This window comes from Pseudorca crassidens, chromosome 15 (assembly GCF_039906515.1).
Source record: "Pseudorca crassidens isolate mPseCra1 chromosome 15, mPseCra1.hap1, whole genome shotgun sequence".
Classification (NCBI taxonomy): domain Eukaryota; kingdom Metazoa; phylum Chordata; class Mammalia; order Artiodactyla; family Delphinidae; genus Pseudorca; species Pseudorca crassidens.
Window position 1 is genome coordinate 27,451,959 of NC_090310.1, and position 20,126 is coordinate 27,472,084.

General features: G+C 42.9%; 2 protein-coding genes across 3 annotated transcripts in view; both read right to left on the minus strand.

Annotated features, from left to right (window-relative positions):
• Positions 1-1,998, minus strand: part of MRTFB (myocardin related transcription factor B) — a 283,790-nt gene extending 281,792 nt beyond the window's left edge. For both annotated transcript variants that reach the window (XM_067706593.1, XM_067706588.1), the window contains exons 1-2: positions 1,545-1,998; positions 285-380 (exon numbers count right to left, since the gene is read on the minus strand). The gene's annotated coding sequence lies outside the window, so the exon portion shown is untranslated. The remainder of the gene's footprint in view (positions 1-284; positions 381-1,544) is intronic.
• Positions 1,999-6,291: 4,293 nt separating this feature from the next.
• The window catches only part of ERCC4 (ERCC excision repair 4, endonuclease catalytic subunit), a 34,711-nt gene continuing 20,876 nt past the window's right edge, over positions 6,292-20,126 (minus strand). The window contains exons 9-11 of the mRNA XM_067706601.1: positions 19,649-19,741; positions 12,721-12,833; positions 6,292-10,420 (exon numbers count right to left, since the gene is read on the minus strand). Of these exons, the coding sequence (XP_067562702.1) occupies positions 9,687-10,420; positions 12,721-12,833; positions 19,649-19,741 (940 nt within the window). The 3' untranslated portion in view covers positions 6,292-9,686. The remainder of the gene's footprint in view (positions 10,421-12,720; positions 12,834-19,648; positions 19,742-20,126) is intronic.

A 20,126-nucleotide genomic window follows, 5' to 3' on the forward strand; every position in this document is an offset into this window, starting at 1 on the left:
CACAGCTAGTATATGTGAGATCAGCCTCTGTGGCAAGGACATACCTTCAAAGTATATGTAGAATCCAGGGAGTCAGAAAATACACACACACATACACACAAGCACCTCCCCCCACCACAGATTTAGTAACAGGGAGATGAGATTAAAACAAAGCCCTCCTATATTAATGACCTTCTTGTAAGGATGACAAATTTTCCAAATCACTTTGTTGTGTCCCTTGAATTTGTTCACCAAAAGACAGCAGCTGACATACGGAACTATGAAAGAAATAATTAAAACCTTACCCACAAGGTTATCAGCCAGAAGCAGGTATTATGGAGAGAATCTCTCTAGGAGGAGGAAGGAACAGTCACTTTTCCTGTCCACCACGGGCATGTCATCTGAAAGCAGAAAAGTATCACATACTTTTCAGAAGAAGATCGTGAGCCAGTCCCTGCATAAACTCATATTCATATTTTCCCAATTGAGGTCGATCACATCTAAAAACATCTGGGCCGCCCCTCCCTTCATTGTGGCTCTTTCTTGATTAGCCCCACCTGCCAAACCACTTGGTTTTTCTTTTTTTGTCATCTAAGCACACATGTGTTCCTTTCCCCCTAAATTAACTTGCTCTTGGGTTTGCTGGCGTCCAAGTGTTAAGTCATTTCACCTGTGTGGGATCTGTCGGCACCGCCCATCGGCGAAGCTCCTGGGCGCAGTTATGCTGTTGGCTTGCTCTGACTTGTATTTGCTGAAATGGGAAGGCACCCAGCGCATAAACAGACGTCTCCAGTCTTGAGGCTGCCGGGGAGCAGGTGCAGGCAGGTGCATGGCAGGTCCTTCTTTCTGCCTTTGCTACCCAGCATCTACCCCCTCTCCAAATTTGTTGCCAGTCTATGCTTTACCTGTCCTTGCTGTCTTGGGTCAGTAAAAATAAATAACTCACCTACCAGCACTACTCTGGGCGTGTGGGATCAGCACACCAGTGTTAGGTGGTATGACATCATCATCCTTTCATGCGTGTACACTTCCTCTGTGTTTGCATCCAAATACAAAGCAACAGATGGGTATGGATGGGGTAGTGAGGGCGTATACCGAGAGCTTAAGGATAAATCACCATAAAAATGGGTTGGCCAGGTCTTTTCTTTTTCCACCAAACTGTTAACTGCGTTTATTACTTAAAAAAATCTTTGCGGTGTAATTTACATACAATAAACGGCACATAATTAAAGTGTATACTTTGAATGATAACTGGCATATGTATATGTTGTGACACTGTCACTGCAATATTCCAGACATTTCCATCAACTCCAAATGAGTTTCCTTGTGGATATGGCCAGTTTTTATCTTCAGTTTGGAAGCCTTTTTGGTTTTGAGGGAATCAGATCTCACCTAGGAGCCCAAGGCTTAGCATGGGGTCACTGATAGTATTGAAGAAATTAATAACAAAACACAGCACCCCCACCCACCACCCCCCACCCCTCCACCTCCCCAAATCCACCACTTCCGCAGGGAAAACAATCCCTCTGACCAACAAAAGACTCGGGACTTCCAGTATGACTCACCCTCAGTCCTGGAGCGCATACTCAGGCTCTGATAAGAGGCAGTCAGTCTGTCCTCCGTTTGTTTATGAGTCATGCTGGAAATCAGGCAGCTCCTTTTTTCTCTCTCCCATGTCACGGTTCTCTCCCATGTCACGGACAAGAATCAGAGGCAGATACACCCCATTCAAAGTGCAGTCCTCCTTAAAGTGTCCGGTGACTCAATGGGGACCCCTACCGGTGGAGACAGAGAGGGCCACGTCATGGAGTGGAGGTCTGCCTTTCTCCCCACTCTTCAAGGCCAGATCTTAGCGACTTGCAGATTTGCAAGAGACTTGGGAAAAAGCAGCTGAGTTTTCTGTGCATCCTGTTCACCGATTATTAGTGACAGAGTGGGGTGTGAGTCACAGCCTGCAGCCGGTGCCCACACTGGAACGATTAACCACATAATTGCTTCAGTGATGAACCTTCCCCCAGCTGCAACCCGCCTCCCCTGGTAGAGCTTTAGGCTGTGAGCCAACAAGTCTCAGTGGTAGGAATAGTGAAGGCCGGGGTTTAAAAAGCCCAAGTTGTGATTCCTTTAGCCAGTGCCTTCCTGGCCCCGATTTAAAGTTCCTGCACACAAGTCCTGACGGGAGCAGTGGGGATGTTTCAACTAGAATTAATGTCATGATCAAGTCAACGTAAAGTAGATTGATCTGCTGTTTCAAGGTATTGCGGCAAAGTGCTCTGTTTGGAGAACAAATCACCATAGCAACTCAGCTGCCCCAGTTACAGTAGGCGCAGGACGACCAAAATAAAAATCCTTACCAAGTCACAGGATTGGCTAGTGAGAGCTGCTGAACAGAATATCAGTTTCCAGACGGCATGAGCCAGCACGTATTTTGGCTTCCTAAATCACTGAAAGGGACGCCTTAAATAATAATAAAACTATCCAGCCAGGTTACAAACAGAGGGGTTCTGGGCCATCCCCCCTCCAGCTTAAACACAAGCAGACTTCACCGCCAAACAGCAGCATTTGTCCTTAAAACAGACTTCGGGAAAGGGCTCATTGTTACTTATTGGGGCTTGCCAGTTCCGTTCCAAGTTGGGAGTAGATGGTACTCTAAATGCTGGTTTTTAAGAAGAGCCAAATCCGTATGAAAACAGGTTTTATGTAGGTGTGAAAAGAAGAAAAGCAAAACCACTCTTTCTTCCCTCCACCCCCTGGACCCCCAGCACCGAGTTCTGGTTCCATTGATTATCTGTTCTCTCTCTAGCATCTTCCTTCTCTCACTCGGCTCTGTTCCTTCCTTCTGATCACCTACAAAATCACCTTGGCCGTGGGGCTTGCCCATTGTTCTCTGCATCCGCACCATCCAGGGCTTCCTTTGGCCCCTCAGTCTGGTGTGTGTCCCGGGATGCCCAGAGCTCTCTGCCTTGCTGCAAACTGAGGCCACCCGTGTTCTTACTGTTCCACTCCTGATGCTGTGGGTCACTCCCTTGAAATTCTCTCCTGCTTTTGATTCTGGTTGCTGCATGATTCAGAATCTTCTTTTTATAGTCTGTCTCCTCTATTGTCTCACTTCCTAAATTTAGGCATTTTCTAAAGTCCTGTCTGTTTCATACTTGCTTTAACCATTTATCTGATGTCTTCAATTCTCATTTCTAAGCAGTTGTCTACCACATCTTCAGCTGAGACTGTCCACCTGACTATCGGTTATCTCAAAACCAACTTGGTCAAAACTGAGCTTAATCTCCCCAACACAATAGGATCCTTCTCCAGACTCTTTGTTTCTGTTAATGGCTTCATCATTTCCTGAGGCTTAAAGGCTAAGTGTTATTTAGACTCTTCCTAGGCAGATATTTTCTTTGCTATGTTCCATAGACTGTCCTTTGATGCTTCTTCCATTTATGTCCTTCTTTCCATTTCCAAAGCTATCATCTGAGTTCTGGCCATCGGCACCTGTTGCTGAGGTTGTTACAACAGCTTCTGAAATGGTGTTTTCACCTCCAGCCCTTCCTTTGAGGTAGGAAGGTATGGTAGAAGGAAAGCAGGCTTTGAGTTGGAGTCCCACCTCTGCCGTTTACTTCTACTGTGACTTTAATTTCTTAATCCCTGAGTCTTAGTCTTCTCACCTGTAAAGCAGGTATAATCCATATATTTCAGGGTGTGAGGATTTAATGGGGTAACATACATAAAATACCTGGTGCACTTTAAGTGCTCAACTGATGTTAGTTCCTTTCCATTTCAAACTCACTACTGCCAGACCGAAATCTTAAGACAGACTTCGTGGTCACGTCCTTCCCTTACTCAAGCATTCGTTTTTCTACTGAAATGAGGACAAACTCCTTGAGCCTAGCACTTGAGAGGCTCCTACGGTATGGCCCCCGTGTCTTGTTCCAACTCTGCTGTTCACGACTCTTTCTTTAAACACCATTCTATTTCCCATCTGCTTCTTTGCTAGTGCTCTGGACTGGGACTTAAGTGCACTGTCTGCATCTCCGTCTGATGAAATTCTAGCTGTTCTTTAAGAGTCATCTTGAATTCTATCTTCTCTCTGAGGCCATCCCTGCTCCCTACCATTGGATATGACATCTTCCTCTGGCCCCTGGAGCACCCTCTCTTGTGGCATTTTTATTATTCTACTTGCTCATGTTCTTTGTTTGACGTCTCTTTACTGCACGACTGAATGTCCTTGATGGCACGGACAGTTACAGCACTGAACCCAGGGAGAGCCCTCTGCCTTCTCTCTCTGCCTTATGCAATAAACGCTTTATGCCAAAACCAAACCTGCCTGGTCACGCTTCTCTTCGTCTACCGAGCTTTCTTCTTCCCTAAGCTTCTGCCGGGTGTCACTTTTCCCAGAAACAAAGTTGCACAGGGAAGCAAATCTCTTACTCAGTGAAAGGCATTCTCTCATTGACACCAAAATTCTGGAGGTTATCATTACAGGAAAAGTGTCCCCAAATATCATCTCAAATATACCGCGTCACCATTTCATCAGACCCAGTTTATTTACTATTTTCATGAACCCCAGGAAATTCCCTTGTTTGAAATCACAAGTTGATTTTGTTTACCTGTCTCCCAGGCCCCCAGGGAGCACTGTTCTTTCCGTGTAGAAATACCTGCTTCATGCAAATGGATCCTTGGGAATATCTGAAACTTCTTTTTTCTCATTCATGAATCAAGTCTCTTTAACACTGATAATACGACACAGAAAAGGAATTCAGATTAAAGATTCCATTGAGCTTTTGTAAACGGAATGAGAAAGACAGGGCCACTGAACCAGCATGTTAAAATGTGTCTATAGTTCTTAAATATTTAATCAATTTATAGTTTTTAATATTAATGTCTTAGTTCCAAAGTACAGTTCTTAAATATATATATGTATATATATATGTAATAAAATCCACCTTCTAATTTACAAGGTTTCATTTTAGGATGAATGAGGCTGGAAATATGGATTCATCATTACATGGGAGCTCATGTGGCAACACCATTTGCAAAGCACAATTTTCAAAAGGTTAAAAACATGACTCTCATACAAATAGAAAAATAACAGAAGTCAAAGATTTTTTTCAATTCAATTAATGAGGAAACCAGTAAGATGTCAAGACTGATTCAAGAGAAAATTCAAGGACCTGGAGATTTGTAGTTGGTCAAAGGAATTCAGAATAAATTTGCTAACAAATGCAAAACTGGTTAATGTCCCACTAGGCAATATTCTTTGTGGTGTTACTGTACAAGAATCATTTGTAATGCTATCAGTTTTCTGCAAATTAACCCCTATTCTTATAAGCTTGCAAAATAGCCTTCCTAATCAGTCAGCAAAAGGTTCCCAGCCGCAGAAAATCAGATAATCCCCGGGCAGCAGAGGTCACTAGGCAACATCCAGGTCTACAGAGTAAGGGTACTCAGTACTCTTTTGGACAGCTTTCCAAGTTTTGCATACCTGCTCTTGACACTTTTCTCTGACAGGCCTGGAAACAAACCAATCTGCTTTTTCTGTATTTGTCATTAGATTTATGAAAGGGGACACAAAGCACAGTCTCCCACTCTCCACCGGCCCTCCTTTGCCCCCAGTTTTTCATCATGGGCTGTGGAGTCAAACTGCTTGAGTTCCAATCATGGTTCCATTTACTACTGGGTGACCTTGGAAAAATTACTTAACCTCTCTGTGCCTCAGTTTCATCATTGTAAAAGAGGACTTTAAGTAATAGTACCTTTATGGCTTTACCATGAGGATTAAATGAGATAAAGCACAAATGCTAATACATGTGAGTTATATTACTACTGAGTAAGGGTTCATCATTCTACCAGAGTATTCGGACATTAAAACATTTTGAGAAATACACTGTCTGACACCTTATGTTAAAGAGGGTTTCGGTTCTACATTTCAAGGCAGAAGCAAAATACTTAAATCATTGAAATGAGTCAATTAGTAAACTAATGATTAACTTGTTTAAGAGGCTACAACAAATTCGCAATATGTTAAAAGAGTAATTTACTTCTTTTAACTTTAAAAGGAATGTTGAAGGAACAAAAATGTATGAGTCAGGGGTGGCAGGAAATTAATCTTTGTTGAGTTAAGGTGTCCCAGGCATTATACTTACCCCATATTCATTACATTGTCAACAAATGAGTATTTTCAGAAGGAGAATGGTTTTCCCCCTTCCTTAAGGACACATGCTACAAAATGAAAAACAGTAAAGGAAAATAACCAAAAGAAAAATACTCTGATGCCTTAGAAAGTGGGTTTACCAAGCAAGTCAAATGCCAAAGCAGTGGTTCAAAGTGCATTTCAGCTTTAATCGTTTACTCTGCGTAAAAAAAACCAATTAAATATTCTCTGAATTTTAAATTATATTTACCAACACACTGGTAACTATAATGTACTGGGAATATATTCCCTTTCACTATACATGGTTATTTTTATTTTGCCCACAGAATGCTGAAGAGAATACTGAATAAATACACGTTATTAAAACACACACAAACAACTCTGTTACAAATTGATGTAAATGGTTAGGTCTCCCTCCCATACAAATTTTGGCTTATATACCCTTACATCAAAAAAACAACAGTGGTGTAGGCCACCAAATACCCATGGATAAAGATGGTAACTTAAGCACTGAAGTCCAGAATCAGACAGGAAGTAGCTATAAACCAAAATAGAAAGCAAAATAATGAAGAGAAGTGACAACTCATGTCAAAGTCTGGGTAAATTTTAATATGCCCAAGCCTGAGAAAAGAATTTTCCTAAAATGTTGGTTCTTAAGGAGACATTTGTAGGTTAAACTGAACACAAAAGAAAAGGGAATTTCCCTAAAGAAGTTTTCTGAGCCAAAAGAAAATCAAATTATGCTTGAAAAACTAAAGCAAAGACTAATAATTCCTGTCTTTCTCCCCTCACCCACCTCTCCAGATTCGCTTCAGTGTAGGTTTTCCTGCTGGAGGCCATTTATTAACTCTATATTCTGTTATCTCAACACAACTGAATCTAGACTTAACCCTCTGTGTCTCAGTGGGTTGATAAATGAGACAATTATTTTCAGTCCCTCATGAGCTGGGAAACTGCATTCTGGACGTGCCCAAACATACGTAGACATAAAGACATACTAAGCCTCAGATTAAAGAAACAGTAACTACTGCCAAAAGGATATTATTTACGGCCACTATTATAAATGATTTCTTCTTATATAACTTTAAGAAAGTATCAAGAGAGACACTGTGAGTTAAAACTGAAAACGACTTCTCACAATATTTCATATGCTCAAAGTTTTATGCAAAAAACTTTTAACCTAGAATAATGTTGGTCTCAAGTTTTTAAAAAAGGTTTTTAAAAAGCTAAGCATGAGTTCATAAGTAAACTGGATGTTCGTGATTTTGAAAGAAAAAGGCAAAGTTAATAAAATGATGCTAGAAAATAAAGTGATATAGTTTCTTGCAACTGCATGCATTTCTAGTTCTTTGCCAAAGATTCTTGGATTGTAAAAATTTTAAAAGAATTTGGCAAAAGTAAATACATGATGGTTGCTTTGAAGGCTTTCCACAACTGGAGACACTAAAATATATTTTAGTTGGGAGAGGAAGTGGCAGTGAGAGCCTTTCAACTATAATGACCATTTTAGAGTTCATTAGACAGTATCGTTCATAATTCAAACACACATGAGCTGGTGCACTGTCTTAAGATGTCTAGTAGGTACAACAGCAAATAACAGAATTTGGGAGACAGAAGACACTGGCTCTCTAATACAACTAAGACTGTTTTCTATGTTGTAGCAGATAACAAGGACTGTTTAAAATGGTAGGTTTGAGAGCTTATTTTTGAAAACTTAACTTGGAGTGAAACCCTTACCAAAGAATGTGCTGTTAGGATTTTCCTTTTACGTAATGAAAGAATAAAAGGCAGGTGGAATTATACCAGGAGAAAAAAACAGAAATTACATCTCTCAAGCAGAAGTGCTAGGATAGAGTGAAACAAAATTATAATAACCATTACTATTTGAGGTGGTATCTATTTTAATGTACTTTTAACTATGACTGAATGCTTAAATAAATAAATGCATACAAAAGTGAAGGTTAACATATGTGCCTGACATTTTTGTTTTCCTATTCTCAAGGGTATATTTTTAACCCTGGGACAAAATTAGTAGCCCAAATCTTTATTCTGCCTTAAACTAACTTTTTGTTTCTTCTCTCCTCTCCAAGTCACTCTACAGAGTCAGACGATAACAAATATGGTTCCTTGATACCCCTTAATTCATTCTTGTGGTATCCTTGTATAGAGTTCAAAATCCATATACTTCAACATATGTCGACATACCAAGAAATCAAGATGAAAGGTTCCGTTTGGAGATGACAGTTGAAAGACTTCTGTTAAAGTTGAAGACCATTTTGCGTTACATGGTCCACTGTCGACTCCGAGTTCCAACAGTGTAACAAATAAAAACACGGCCGACAAAATGTGACCCTATGTGATGTGGCCAGCAGAACTGATGTCTACAGCAGCTCTTGAGGTAAAAACTTACTACACATCACTAAATATGTGAATAATACCTAAGTTAATAATGTTTCAATATAAAAGTTTAAAAACTGCACAAAGATGCTGTGAATGTCCTGTACATATACTTCAGTAAGGACCAGAAGGAGGTTTGGAATGAGACTGTTTTCTTTATGGATTTTCAAATATATATATATATCTTTAGGATTTTTATATATTCTATGCATTGATCTTCCATCTCCTTACAACCCTTCTGACTCAACTCATGGAAGGAAAATCAAATGTTAAAGGCTGTGGGTCCCTCCTTTGCTTGTGTGCCAGTCCCCACACACAGGCGCAGGAGGCTGCTCTGGCACAGGGACGTGGGGGGCGGAGACCCGGGAGAGGACCCGAGCTGGGGGTCCCAGGACAGGTGAGGAGGGGCTGGGAAGGAGGAAGTCTAAGAGACTCTGCTGGGACTTAGGAGGATAAACAGCTATAAAAACGGAGCATTTTCAGGGCTCCTTCACCCACGCCATCCAATTCCGTAAACTGGTAATTCATTTCATGTTTTAAAAATACTGGTTTTGAACAATCCAGTTATAGTTATAGTACGTGCCTCGTATCTTCAGGTGATCAGAAGACCGACTGGCCGGTTTTAGAGGTGGCTGCCTTTCTTAAATTAGCAGTAGGAAGTCCCCATGAATTTATCCCAGAGGCAGACAGGTGGGAGAAGCACGCAGCTGAGGAAAACCTGGAGGGGAGAACAGGTCGGCAATGGCAGAGATGTTCCCTTCTCAGTGTCCTGGGAGCCCCTCTGTAGACAGAGGGTAAGAACACGATGGTGCGTTTTCAGTCTGTGGAGGAAACCTAAGTTTCTGCATGTTTCAGAAATGGCCTTCTATAAACATCTGCAGACACTTTCCCTGATCCTGACACCTCATGTAAAAATGGAACGTACTAGACCTGGCAAGGATGGTGCAGGGAAGGAGGAGAGCAGGCGCGGGAAGCAAAAATGATTCCTGAACGCAAAGTTCAGAGCCCAGCCTTGGCCTCTGGTCCCCTGACCCAGGAGACAGCCTAATCATTCAAAGACTGGCAGAGAATGAGCTACTGGGCTAGTAATTAATAAAGACCTGTGAGGGCAGGCAAGGAGCAGCCGAGAAGCATAGTCACAGGATAAGAAAACAGGCACCACTGTTCATTTTTCCATTTTCCCTTTGGAGATGACCTCTGCGTAGGAGGTGTGAATGAAGTCAAAGAGCTGCCTGGCATTTGCCGCGTTCCCCAGCAAGAGCACCAGCTTGTCGAGGGACAGGCTTGCTAATTCGGCGATGTTCTTAATGTTGGTCATCAGGGAGCGACAGTTTTTGGCATTTACCCCTGGCATTTTTAACAAGAAGTCCTGGGGACCGGGATTATACTTCTCTGCCTCGGGGAGGGTCTCGGAATCGGCTGTCACGGCCATGGCCGTCGCCGCGTCCGGCTGTGGCTTGTTCTGCTTCAGCCCCTCAAACAGCTCTGCGGTGGCGTGCGGGGAGGGGCACCAGAGGATCCGGAGCCTGGGGAAGTGCAGCGTGAGGAGCGTGAGCTTGGAGCTGATGTCGTTGCTGGAGATCTCCTGATGGAAGGCACCTCGGGACATGAGAGAGAAAGGCTTAGTGGGGTCGAACTCGATCAGAAGCACCGGCCGCTTGTAGTAGCGGGACATGGAGATACACTGGCTGTAGAGGCGGCCATTGTTCAAAGAGCCGATCAAATCACTGACGCTCTTGCGCTCCACGCACATTTCTGGAGTCAGAACGTAGTCTCCGACCTCTAAGGTCACTGGCTCAATGTCAATGCCCCGACGGTGGATCAGAGATGGGAGTTCGCTTCGAAACTCGCGCATGTCCACAACGATACTTTGCTGGGTACCATTCTGTTCCTGGCCGCCTATGAAGAAAAAGAAGCACTTTAAGTAACGTCACTGAGGAATAACTCTCAAAGGTGGCAGAGCACAAAGTTAAAAATCTATGTTTCCGCTGTTAATCTCCGATGCCTGGTTACACAGTATGACATGTTATTCCACACTTTTCCGTATTATAAAAAGGTTTATTTACAGCTTAAGGCTATTTCCCTTAAACTAAATAGAGCTGGTAGGAAGTTGGGGTCTCGTGGTACTTCCTTACTTAGAATTCACAAATACCAGCATTTGCCATCATCTTCCCTCTGTGGTTCCTCTACGGCAGCGGTCCCCAAGCTTTCTGGCACCAGGGACTGGTTTCGTGGAAGACAGTTTTTCCACGGACGGGGGTGGGATGTGTGGGTGCGGGGGGGCTGGCTCAGGCAGTGATGTGAGCCATGGGGAGCCATGGGGAACTGCAGAGAAAGCTCCACTCACCCGCTGCTCGCCTCCTGCTGTGCAGCCCGGTTCCTAACAGGCTGCAGACCAGTATCGGTCCGTGGCCCAGGGGTTGGGGACCCCTGCTTTATGGTCCCTCACTGTTGCACTGACCACACTTTACTGATCATCGTTGTCCCAATTCCTAGGACACAGTAGATGCTTAGAAATGTTCTCTGCATAAACTGCCTTGTGGACTGCTGTGAAAAAATTTGGAGCTTTTAGTGCTTGTATCAATGAGTCCAGAGACGGGAAAATGCGAGAAGCTGGGAAAAACAAGAGCACAGAGCTTCTCCCACTAACGTGCATATGAATCACCTGGGATGGAGTTAAAGTACCTACTGTTTCTGTAGGTCTGGAATAGGGTCAAAGACCCTGCGTTTCTAACAGGCTCCCATGTGATGCCAACGCTGCTGGTTGAAGGACTCAAACTGCTGTTGTAGGCAGAATGGTGGCCCCCTGATGATGTCCATGTCCTAATCCCTGAAACCTGCAAATATGTTACTTTACACGGCAAAGGTGACTTTGGACATGTGATTAAATTAAGGCTCTCAAGATTGGGAGATTATTCTGTATCACCCAGGTAGGCCCAAGGGTCTTTATAATGAAAGAGGGAAGCAGGAAGCTCAGAGTTGGAGCTGCTGACCTTGAAGTGGGAGGAAGAAGCCATGGGCCAAGGGATGCAGGCGGCCTGGATAACCTGGAAGAGGAAGGGATTCTCCCCTGCAGCCTCCAGGGGGATCGCAGCCCGGCACACACCTTCATTTGAGCTCAGTGAAACCCATTTGGACTTCGGATTGTAAGATAATAATGGTTAGATAATAAATGTGTGTTGTTTCCAGACACTAAGTTTGTGGCAATCTGTTACAGCAGCAAAGGAAAGCTAACACAAGCGCTTAGAGGACTGAACTCGAAAGGGCAGATTTCTGTGAACAGCTTTCTGTGTGGTACCTACTTGCTCCAAACTACCTCATTCATATTGCCTGACATCCTGCTGTTCTGCATGACATGTCCACAGCCTATTTGAGTTAATAGGAATCTTCTTCAAAAGATACTCTGAGGCAGTGTTTCCCAGTACGGTCCAAGGACCACGTCCATCAGACGCTGACCCCATTTCAGATCTACTGATTTGGAATTGCTATGGACTGGGGTCCGTGAATCTACAGTTTTAACAAGCATCAGAGGTTATTCTTAAGTATGCTGAATTCTGAGACCCACCGCTTTAACTGTGCTGGACCCCACCGAAGGAGAAAAGGGCTCAACTGTATTGTTTTTCCCACACCTCTTGGCTGAAAGCAGCTGCTGACATGGGAAAACAGGGCCTGGGGCGTGGGACATGGCTAACCCTGCACCATGGTGCACGTGGCATCCAGCAGGTCTTGGTGGAAGCCACTGCTGGGACGCTGCATGGCAGTGAGAGTACCACACACCTGGGATCTGGAAAAGCGCCAAGAAGCAACCAACAAACACAGATATGGAAGTGGGAACGCACCCCAAACAATCCTGAATCTTTATCTAGGGGCAAACTGGCCTCTTCAGGTAAAGGTAAGAACCTAATCACCATTTACAAAAGTTTCTTGGCAAAAGTACATTCTGAATCTCAACCAATGCTGGAGTGTAACTGATTTCCAATGCCGGTGCGTAGATCACAACCCCACTTATCTTACAGGTGAGGAGCCCGAGATCCAGGGAGGACACGTGGCTAGTAAACAGCCAGCTGAGACCAGGGTATGGGAGCAGACAGCCACGTTTAAGAGCTTATTGAGAAAAACCAAGCTTCTGCAGAGAAACTCCGGAACCTAACAGCCTCCTGCACAGGCAGCAGGAGTGCTCGGCAAAGGGCAGGACTCACCGGCTTTGCGTGTGTCGGCGGGAGCACCCGCAGATACACAGCCTCTTACGAGGTCGAGGTTCGTTTCGTCTCTGCCTTCTCTTTCTTCAGGGACAACCATGCTAGCCTTTTCCCTGGGGGTGGGAGAAAAACATCTTCAACATTTCTGAGCTAATTTCAAAATTCCAGATTTTAATCTCTTGTAAATTATAATATACAAAATGATCTACATAACTGTAGTGGTAAAAGTAAATACAGGAAACACTAGAAGTAAATATGCACAGTCAAGTGATGTGTAAAGGAAGCAGAAAGAGCTTCTTGGTTGGGTACTCCTGCTCATCTTCCAGAGTTAAAAAATACTGTTATTTATTTTCTATTCTGTATGTCCTCTAAACACTTTGCGGCATGAAATAAGCATGTGAAAAATGCCAGAGAGATTATTGAGACTTTTTATTAAAATGTGCTAAATGTGTTACTGAACATTGAAAAGGATTCAAATAATTTATATCCCAATATTTTCAGAGTAATCATAAATAGGATGGTTAAAAATCAATGATTAGGGACTTCCCTGGTGGCGCAGTGGTTAAGAACCTGCCTGCCAATGCAGGGAACATGGGTTTGAGCCCTGGTGCAGGAAGATCCCACATGCCACAGAGTAACTAAGCCCGTGCACCACAACTACTGAGCCTGCACTCTAGAGCCCGTGAGCCACAACTACTGAGCCCATGTGCCACAACTACTGAAGCCTGTGTGCCTAGAGCCCATGCTCCGCAACAAGAGAAGCCCCCGCTTGCCGCAACTAGACAAAGCCCATGCACAGCAACGAAGACCCACCTCAGCCAAAAAAATAAAAATAAAAAAATCAATGATTAAAGAAATGAAAACAATACATGGTTAAGCTTTGATTTAAAAAACTCCAGGTGGGAGGCCCCATTAAACACCCTCGGTTTTAAAGGAAAATCAAGATTAATATTAGAAAGCAAATTTCCAACAAAAGATTTAAACAAAAAAATCAACATCTCAGGTTATGTAGTAGAGCAGCATCAATTCACTCACTTGTGCGTTTACTTAAAACATTTACAGAGGGCTCCCACATGCTGTGCGAGGTATTTTGGATACAAATACGGTTATTTGTATCCGATAATTCCTGTCTTCAAGGAAGCTCAGTATCTTAAACCCGGTAGATTGACAAGCCTGTACAATCCTAACTCAGATTTGTAATCGAGAACCAGAATCATGGCAAGATCCTCAATAACCACAGGGAGAGGAGGCCAGGTGTGCCACAGTCTTATTTTTCAAAACCAGTAAAAGATGCTATCATCAGTTCAGGAAAGAGCAAGTACTGTGTGTTCCTCTGTGCCAGGCTGACAGAAAAGATGTATAAGGATGGGTCTCTGCCCTCGCTGGGCTTGCAAGTGAGTTTCACGGCAACGTGAAAACCGTGGAACTGACTGACTGCAATAAAAGAGGCCAGGGAAGGTGAAACAAGAGGAATCTTCATCAGCAACTAATGATTTCAACAAGGGCTCAAACAAAAAGGATTTTCCAATGAAAGGAAATAAAATCAGATGGAGCAATTCCCCAACCACTCTGGATATGTGATGTTTTAGGGCAGGGCACCACGAAGAGATTCCACCAGAGAACAGAAACTCCAAGTTTAAATTCTTTACTATTTGAAACAATATACAAATGCAAGGTTATTAACAGTATAACATTTTATGACTAGATCGCAAGGAGGCAGGCAATAGTTCCAGTTCTGTGCTCCCTCATCATTCTCAGTACCGCTGTCAAGTGTTGCTGATGAAAGATTCTTTGCAGTGACAATGGCTCTGGCAGCCACTCATTACTGCCCCGTTACACCAACTAGACTCCAGCTGGGGGTAAGGGGCAAACTGTTCAAAAAACTTACTGCTCTTAAATTTCTTTTTCTTTTATATTTGGGATCAACATGGGGGATTTTTTTTCTTATCTCCACTTACCTTACTGGCTAAGCTACCACACGTGAGGGCATCCTCATTTCCTGATTAATATGTAACTGTGGCTGTAAAGCACAGCGAGTTAGAATGCAGACTCTGGGCCCATGTTTCGTGAATTGGAAACCACTTACTGGCTGTGTGACTTTAGGCAAGTTGTTTAATGGTTCTGTCCCTCAATTTCATCTGTAAAATGGGGATGATACTAAAATCTAACCTCAAAGAGACTGTTAAAAGGATCACATAATATATGTAAGGCACTCAGAAGAGTGCCTGGCACATAGGAAGCACTATATAAATGTCAGCTGTTATTATAACCGTACTTTTCTTACACGTAGTAACCTCATCCCCTAATTATCCACGATTATGCTAAAAAACAGAAGATTTTCTTTCAAATGATTCCACAACTGTTTCAGTCAATACTGTTAAAAAACAGCTAGTTTACTATGAAATGTTATAACTGCAAACTGAATCTGAGAAAAAAATATATTCCTGAAATGAAACCAGGGTTGTGAAGAAAATAGTTAAGTCTTCCTAATCAGTAACTCAAATTAGTTTAACAGAAATTTGCCATACTTATATTCAGTCTCTTGCTTTCAACATTTGCATAATTTTTCAAGTTACTCTTTATGATAGACACAAAATAATAATTAAACAATTCAGGTCCCTATTTCCACTTAAAGTACTGTGGTTTCTTAATTTTACTTTAACATCTTCTGTGATATTTGAATAGCCTGTACAACGTGATAACACAGGGAGGAGACACTGAACTAGAAGTCTCTTCAAGCCCTCATGCTAACCCATTTTGTGATATTTTCTAACTGTAAAATTTCAAATAAGCTAATAACCCTTTTCTTTGAAGAGTGGTGACCTCTCCAAAACTATGTATACTCAGAATGTTATTACTAATTTTTTGACGCAGGGAGCATTTTATTAGCAATACTTACAAGTGTAACTTTTTTTCTCTTTACTTGTCATCTGTAATCTACTGATCTCCGGTCCAGTCAAACAGTCCTTTCACTGCCAGTTCGCCTGATTCATTCCTCTCTGGTTATTTTAAATAGTAGCATTGCTTTTCTTCTTACAACATCACTCATGGAGGTCCTGGCAAAAGCACATTCCCTCGGTCTCACATCAAATTTTTCTCTAAGTCCAGGCTTAGTGCAAATGCTCTTTCAGCCATGCACCTCACATATATTTTGCTTTTCAAAACAAACACTTCTCAAATTCCCCAAGTTTTCTGGGAAAGTAAATATCTTAAGATTCTGAACGGCGTAACTATCTGTGTAACATGGGAAGATCTAACATAATAAGTAGACAACCACCACTGAGAGTTTATAAAATTATGCCAGACCATAGATAAAATGACATCAAAACCTGGTATGAAAATTACTGTAGAGATTGAAACATAGGAGAAAGTTCATATCCTTGGTTCTGCTGAGTGAAGTTTCCAGTATGTGCCAGGCTTACCCGACCTTTGTCACTGAGCCCTTCGAGTGTAAAGTCACTTGTATAAGCCGGGAATGGCATGTGGTCCCCGATACCTGGCTACAATCCACTGACGGCACTCTTTTTCTGGGCCAGGTTCTGATGCACTGGAGAAGAGGCAGTCACGGGAAGGAGGCCTGGAGCATAAAACTCACCTACTCAGAGCCTACCAGGCCCCCCTTGGCTACAACACTGTGCAGGAAACGGTTAAGGGAGCAGGCCTGGGCTGCTCAAACCCTGCACATTCCCAAGAAAGGCCTGTCTCCTCAGCCTGTCTTCCCAGAAGCCCTTGGCCAGCTTCTGGGAGTTGAGGTCTGAGCTCTTGGAATACAACGCCTGATAAGAGGGTTTTTATAATGCCTGGGGCCACACGGCACCAGTGTGATCAGATGGTTTATGCCAACAGTGTGATTTCTAGCGAATACCTGTTTTTGCTCCAGGGAGCTGGAGTCTGTCACTTGAGTACTATGTCTATATGACTGACTCCCAATAAAAACGCTGGACTCCAAGTCTCGGGTAAGCTTTCCTGTGGACGACACTGAGCGTGTGCTGTCACACACTGCCACTGGGAGAATTAAGCATGTTCCTGCGACTTCACTGGGAGAGGACACTCAGCAGCTTATGCCGATTTTCCTGGACTTGGCCCCGTGTGTTCTTTCCTTTTGCTGATTTTACTCTGTGTCCTTTTCCCTGTAATAAACCGTAACTACGAGAATACCAGTTTTTCTGACTCCTGGGGGTCCTTCTGGTGAATCACTGAGCCTGAGGGTGGTCTTGGGGACCCTCAACACGAACACCAACAACCTAATCCGAATATTTTAGCTCCACGTGCTCATTTGTGATTTAGAGACAGTTACTTTAATCAGAGAAGCCTTAGGCAAAGGATATTTTAAAAAGAGTGAAGAAGCAATTAGGAGGTACTGGGCCACATCCAGTAGCACCAATTCTTTGATGCCATTTCCTCAATATCTCTTAAATCTGTCCCCTTCTCTCCATCAACCTAATCTTGGCTGCCACCTGTTCTTATCAGACAATTGCAGCAGCTTTCCTGACTACTTCCCTGCTCTATCCATTCCTCAGTTTGATGCCAGAGAGAGCCTTTAAAAAATACTCTATGTCACTTTCCTAATTAGAACTCTTCAGTGCTATCTTACTGGCTACAGAGTCAAGTTCTAAATCCTTAACAGGCCTTGTGCACCTCGGAGTTTTCACACACACCCTTGTTCAACAGAACCCCTGGCCCACCTTGTCCACTTAGCAACCCACCTTGTCCACTTAGCAACCAGCACACATGCTCCACGGGTCAGCTTAAAGGTCATTCCTTCAGTGACACTGTCCCAGACATCCCACACTGGGTCAGATCTCTTTGACAGACTCTCGTAGGATACCCTTTTCTCTTACCTTTGTAGCCCGCCGCCCTCTACCCATGTCTACTTATGATATTATTCATAATCATTCAATGTTTGTCTTTTCCACTAGGGGATAAGCTCTAGGAGGCAGGACAGAGCCTTTTTCTGCACCACTGTAACTCCAGCACTTTAACATTAGCACAGGGGTTGGCTCATAATAGATGCTCAAGAAATATCTGTTGACTGTTTGAGTCTTGGGAGATGAAGGTCTAGGAGACACAGAGAGGCGCTAAAAAGCTCTAGATAAGAAGAGGTAGTCTGCATAATACCTGTTTTTTTATAACACTTTCTGGAATACTTTTTCAAAAAGCGTATGTACACACATATAAACTATCCCATAGAGCACATTAATAGAAAATACATATCTAAGAAATGCAAACAGATTCGCAGACATAGAGAACAGACTTCACAAAGGGGAGGGGGCTAGGGGAGGGAAGGATGGAGAATTTGGGATTAGCAGATGCAAACTAGTATATATATAGGATGGATAAACAACAAAGTCCTACTGTATAGCACAGGGAACTATATTCAATATCCTGTGATAAACTATAATGGAAAAGAATATGAAAAAGAATGTACATATATGTATAACTGAATCATTTTGTGTATAGCAGAAATTAACACAACTATGCTTCAATCAAAATTGAAAAAAAAAATACATATTTTCATAAGCTGAAAGGACTGACCAATAATTGTAGGGCCAATAGCTGCAAGAATCCATGGCTAAGGCATGCCACAATCACAGAGGATAGGAAGGGAAGAGAACTGCCCACGAACCGTGCTGAGTTTCTTCAAAGGGACTCAATGACACTGATTCAATAAGCACTCCTGTTTCTGGGAACGCATGCCCTGGATGAACTGGGGTATCTGCATATTTTAAGCATATACTGAGAGCCCACAGCCAGTGTTGAAGGATGGCCGTCCATTTTGAAATTCTGTCTAGGTCCTGGCTAACTGCCACTAAAAATGATTTCTGCCCTCTCGCTGTCACTGATATGTTGCCAATGTCTGAGGCTTGAAAGACTGGTCTGGCCCAGCCACTGACAGGCCAGGCCATGGTCTCCTCCGGTCTAGCCTTTTCTCTGGCTTGGATCAAGGATGCCCTGTCCAGCCCCCGCCCTGGCTTCTGGGGCTCCTTAGAGAGCATCTGATCCATCTTCTCTCACCAAGCTGCCACTTCCTTGATAACATCCCTTGGGGGAGGCTATTAGATTTCTCAAATGCTTGCAGGAGTAAGAGGTAGCCATGTAGTTTGTGAATATCTCAATTAGAAACATTTTCCTTACATTAAACCAAAAGCTTTTTCTATTTGGATTTGGAATATTAAAGGCTACTTATTCTCAAAAAAACACACATCTGTTCAGACCAATGTCACACCTTTAAAAAAATATTTTTCCCAGAGTGATTCTATTGATCTGAACTGACCAGGTCATAAAAATATTTCCCAGTTGGGCTTCCCTGGTGGCGCAGTGGTTGAGAGTCCGCCTGCTAATGCAGGGGACACGGGTTCGTGCCTCGGTGCGGGAAGATCCCACATGACGTGGAGTGGCTGGGCCCGTGAGCCATGGCCGCTGAGCCTGTGCTCCACAACAGGAGAGGCCACAACAGTGAGAGGCCCGCATACCGCAAAAAAGAAAAAAAAAAAAATTCCCAGTAAACAGTAAAACAGTCACCCACCCATGGACAATGGAAACTTTACAAGGGGAAAAAAAATGATTCCAAGGGAAGGGAGAAATCTTGTACATGGGGGAGGGGGAGAGAGTGTTTCAGTTCTATTGCTGGTGTTTTATGTTATATTTCTTTATTAACATAAAAGCAGTTTTCTTCACATTTCTATTCTATTAAACCCCTGAAAAGCACCTGGAGATGGTGGAGAAGCAGGGGAAGAGAAAAGGAAATGTCTATTGATGTATATAAACCCTGGAGTGAATCAGACTACAGGTGTATCTTGATGTGACCCTCCCCAGCAGCTTCCTCTCTCCATCTTTCCTGACGGCTAGTAGATATTCCCCCACTCAGAGAAGCCTCTGGATCTTCAAAGGCCTTTGATTCCTTCATACTGATCTTCTATGTATTTACCTTATGAGTTTTTCAAAAGCTTCCTTTTCTTTCCGCAAAGCAGTGAGATAGCGCTGTTCCTCGGTTGAACCTCCGTATATAAGAAAGTAAACCCTGCAAGTTAAGACAGAACTCTTTTAGGCTGCAAACACATAATTTTTAATCCCTGGAAGGAAGAGCATGGCATTTGAAATCAGCAACCTAGAGTGTTCAAATAATAAATATTTGACTGAGAAGAAAAGGTTCCATTAATCACACACTTACTAAAATTAAGCAGCCTAAACCCCACCTGTTAAAGGTCTCATCACCACATGTTTTTTTTTTTTCTTCTTTCATCAAAAGGAGGAGCAGAGTTTAGGTAAACACTGAAATATAACAAAGAGGGATAGAATAATGCTTTCCTCATAACTATAAACAAATCAGAAAACACAATCTTAGCGGCTTCTCTTTTTTCAAATTTTTTCTTTGCATCTCTGCCAAACAATCGTTTAAAAAGTTG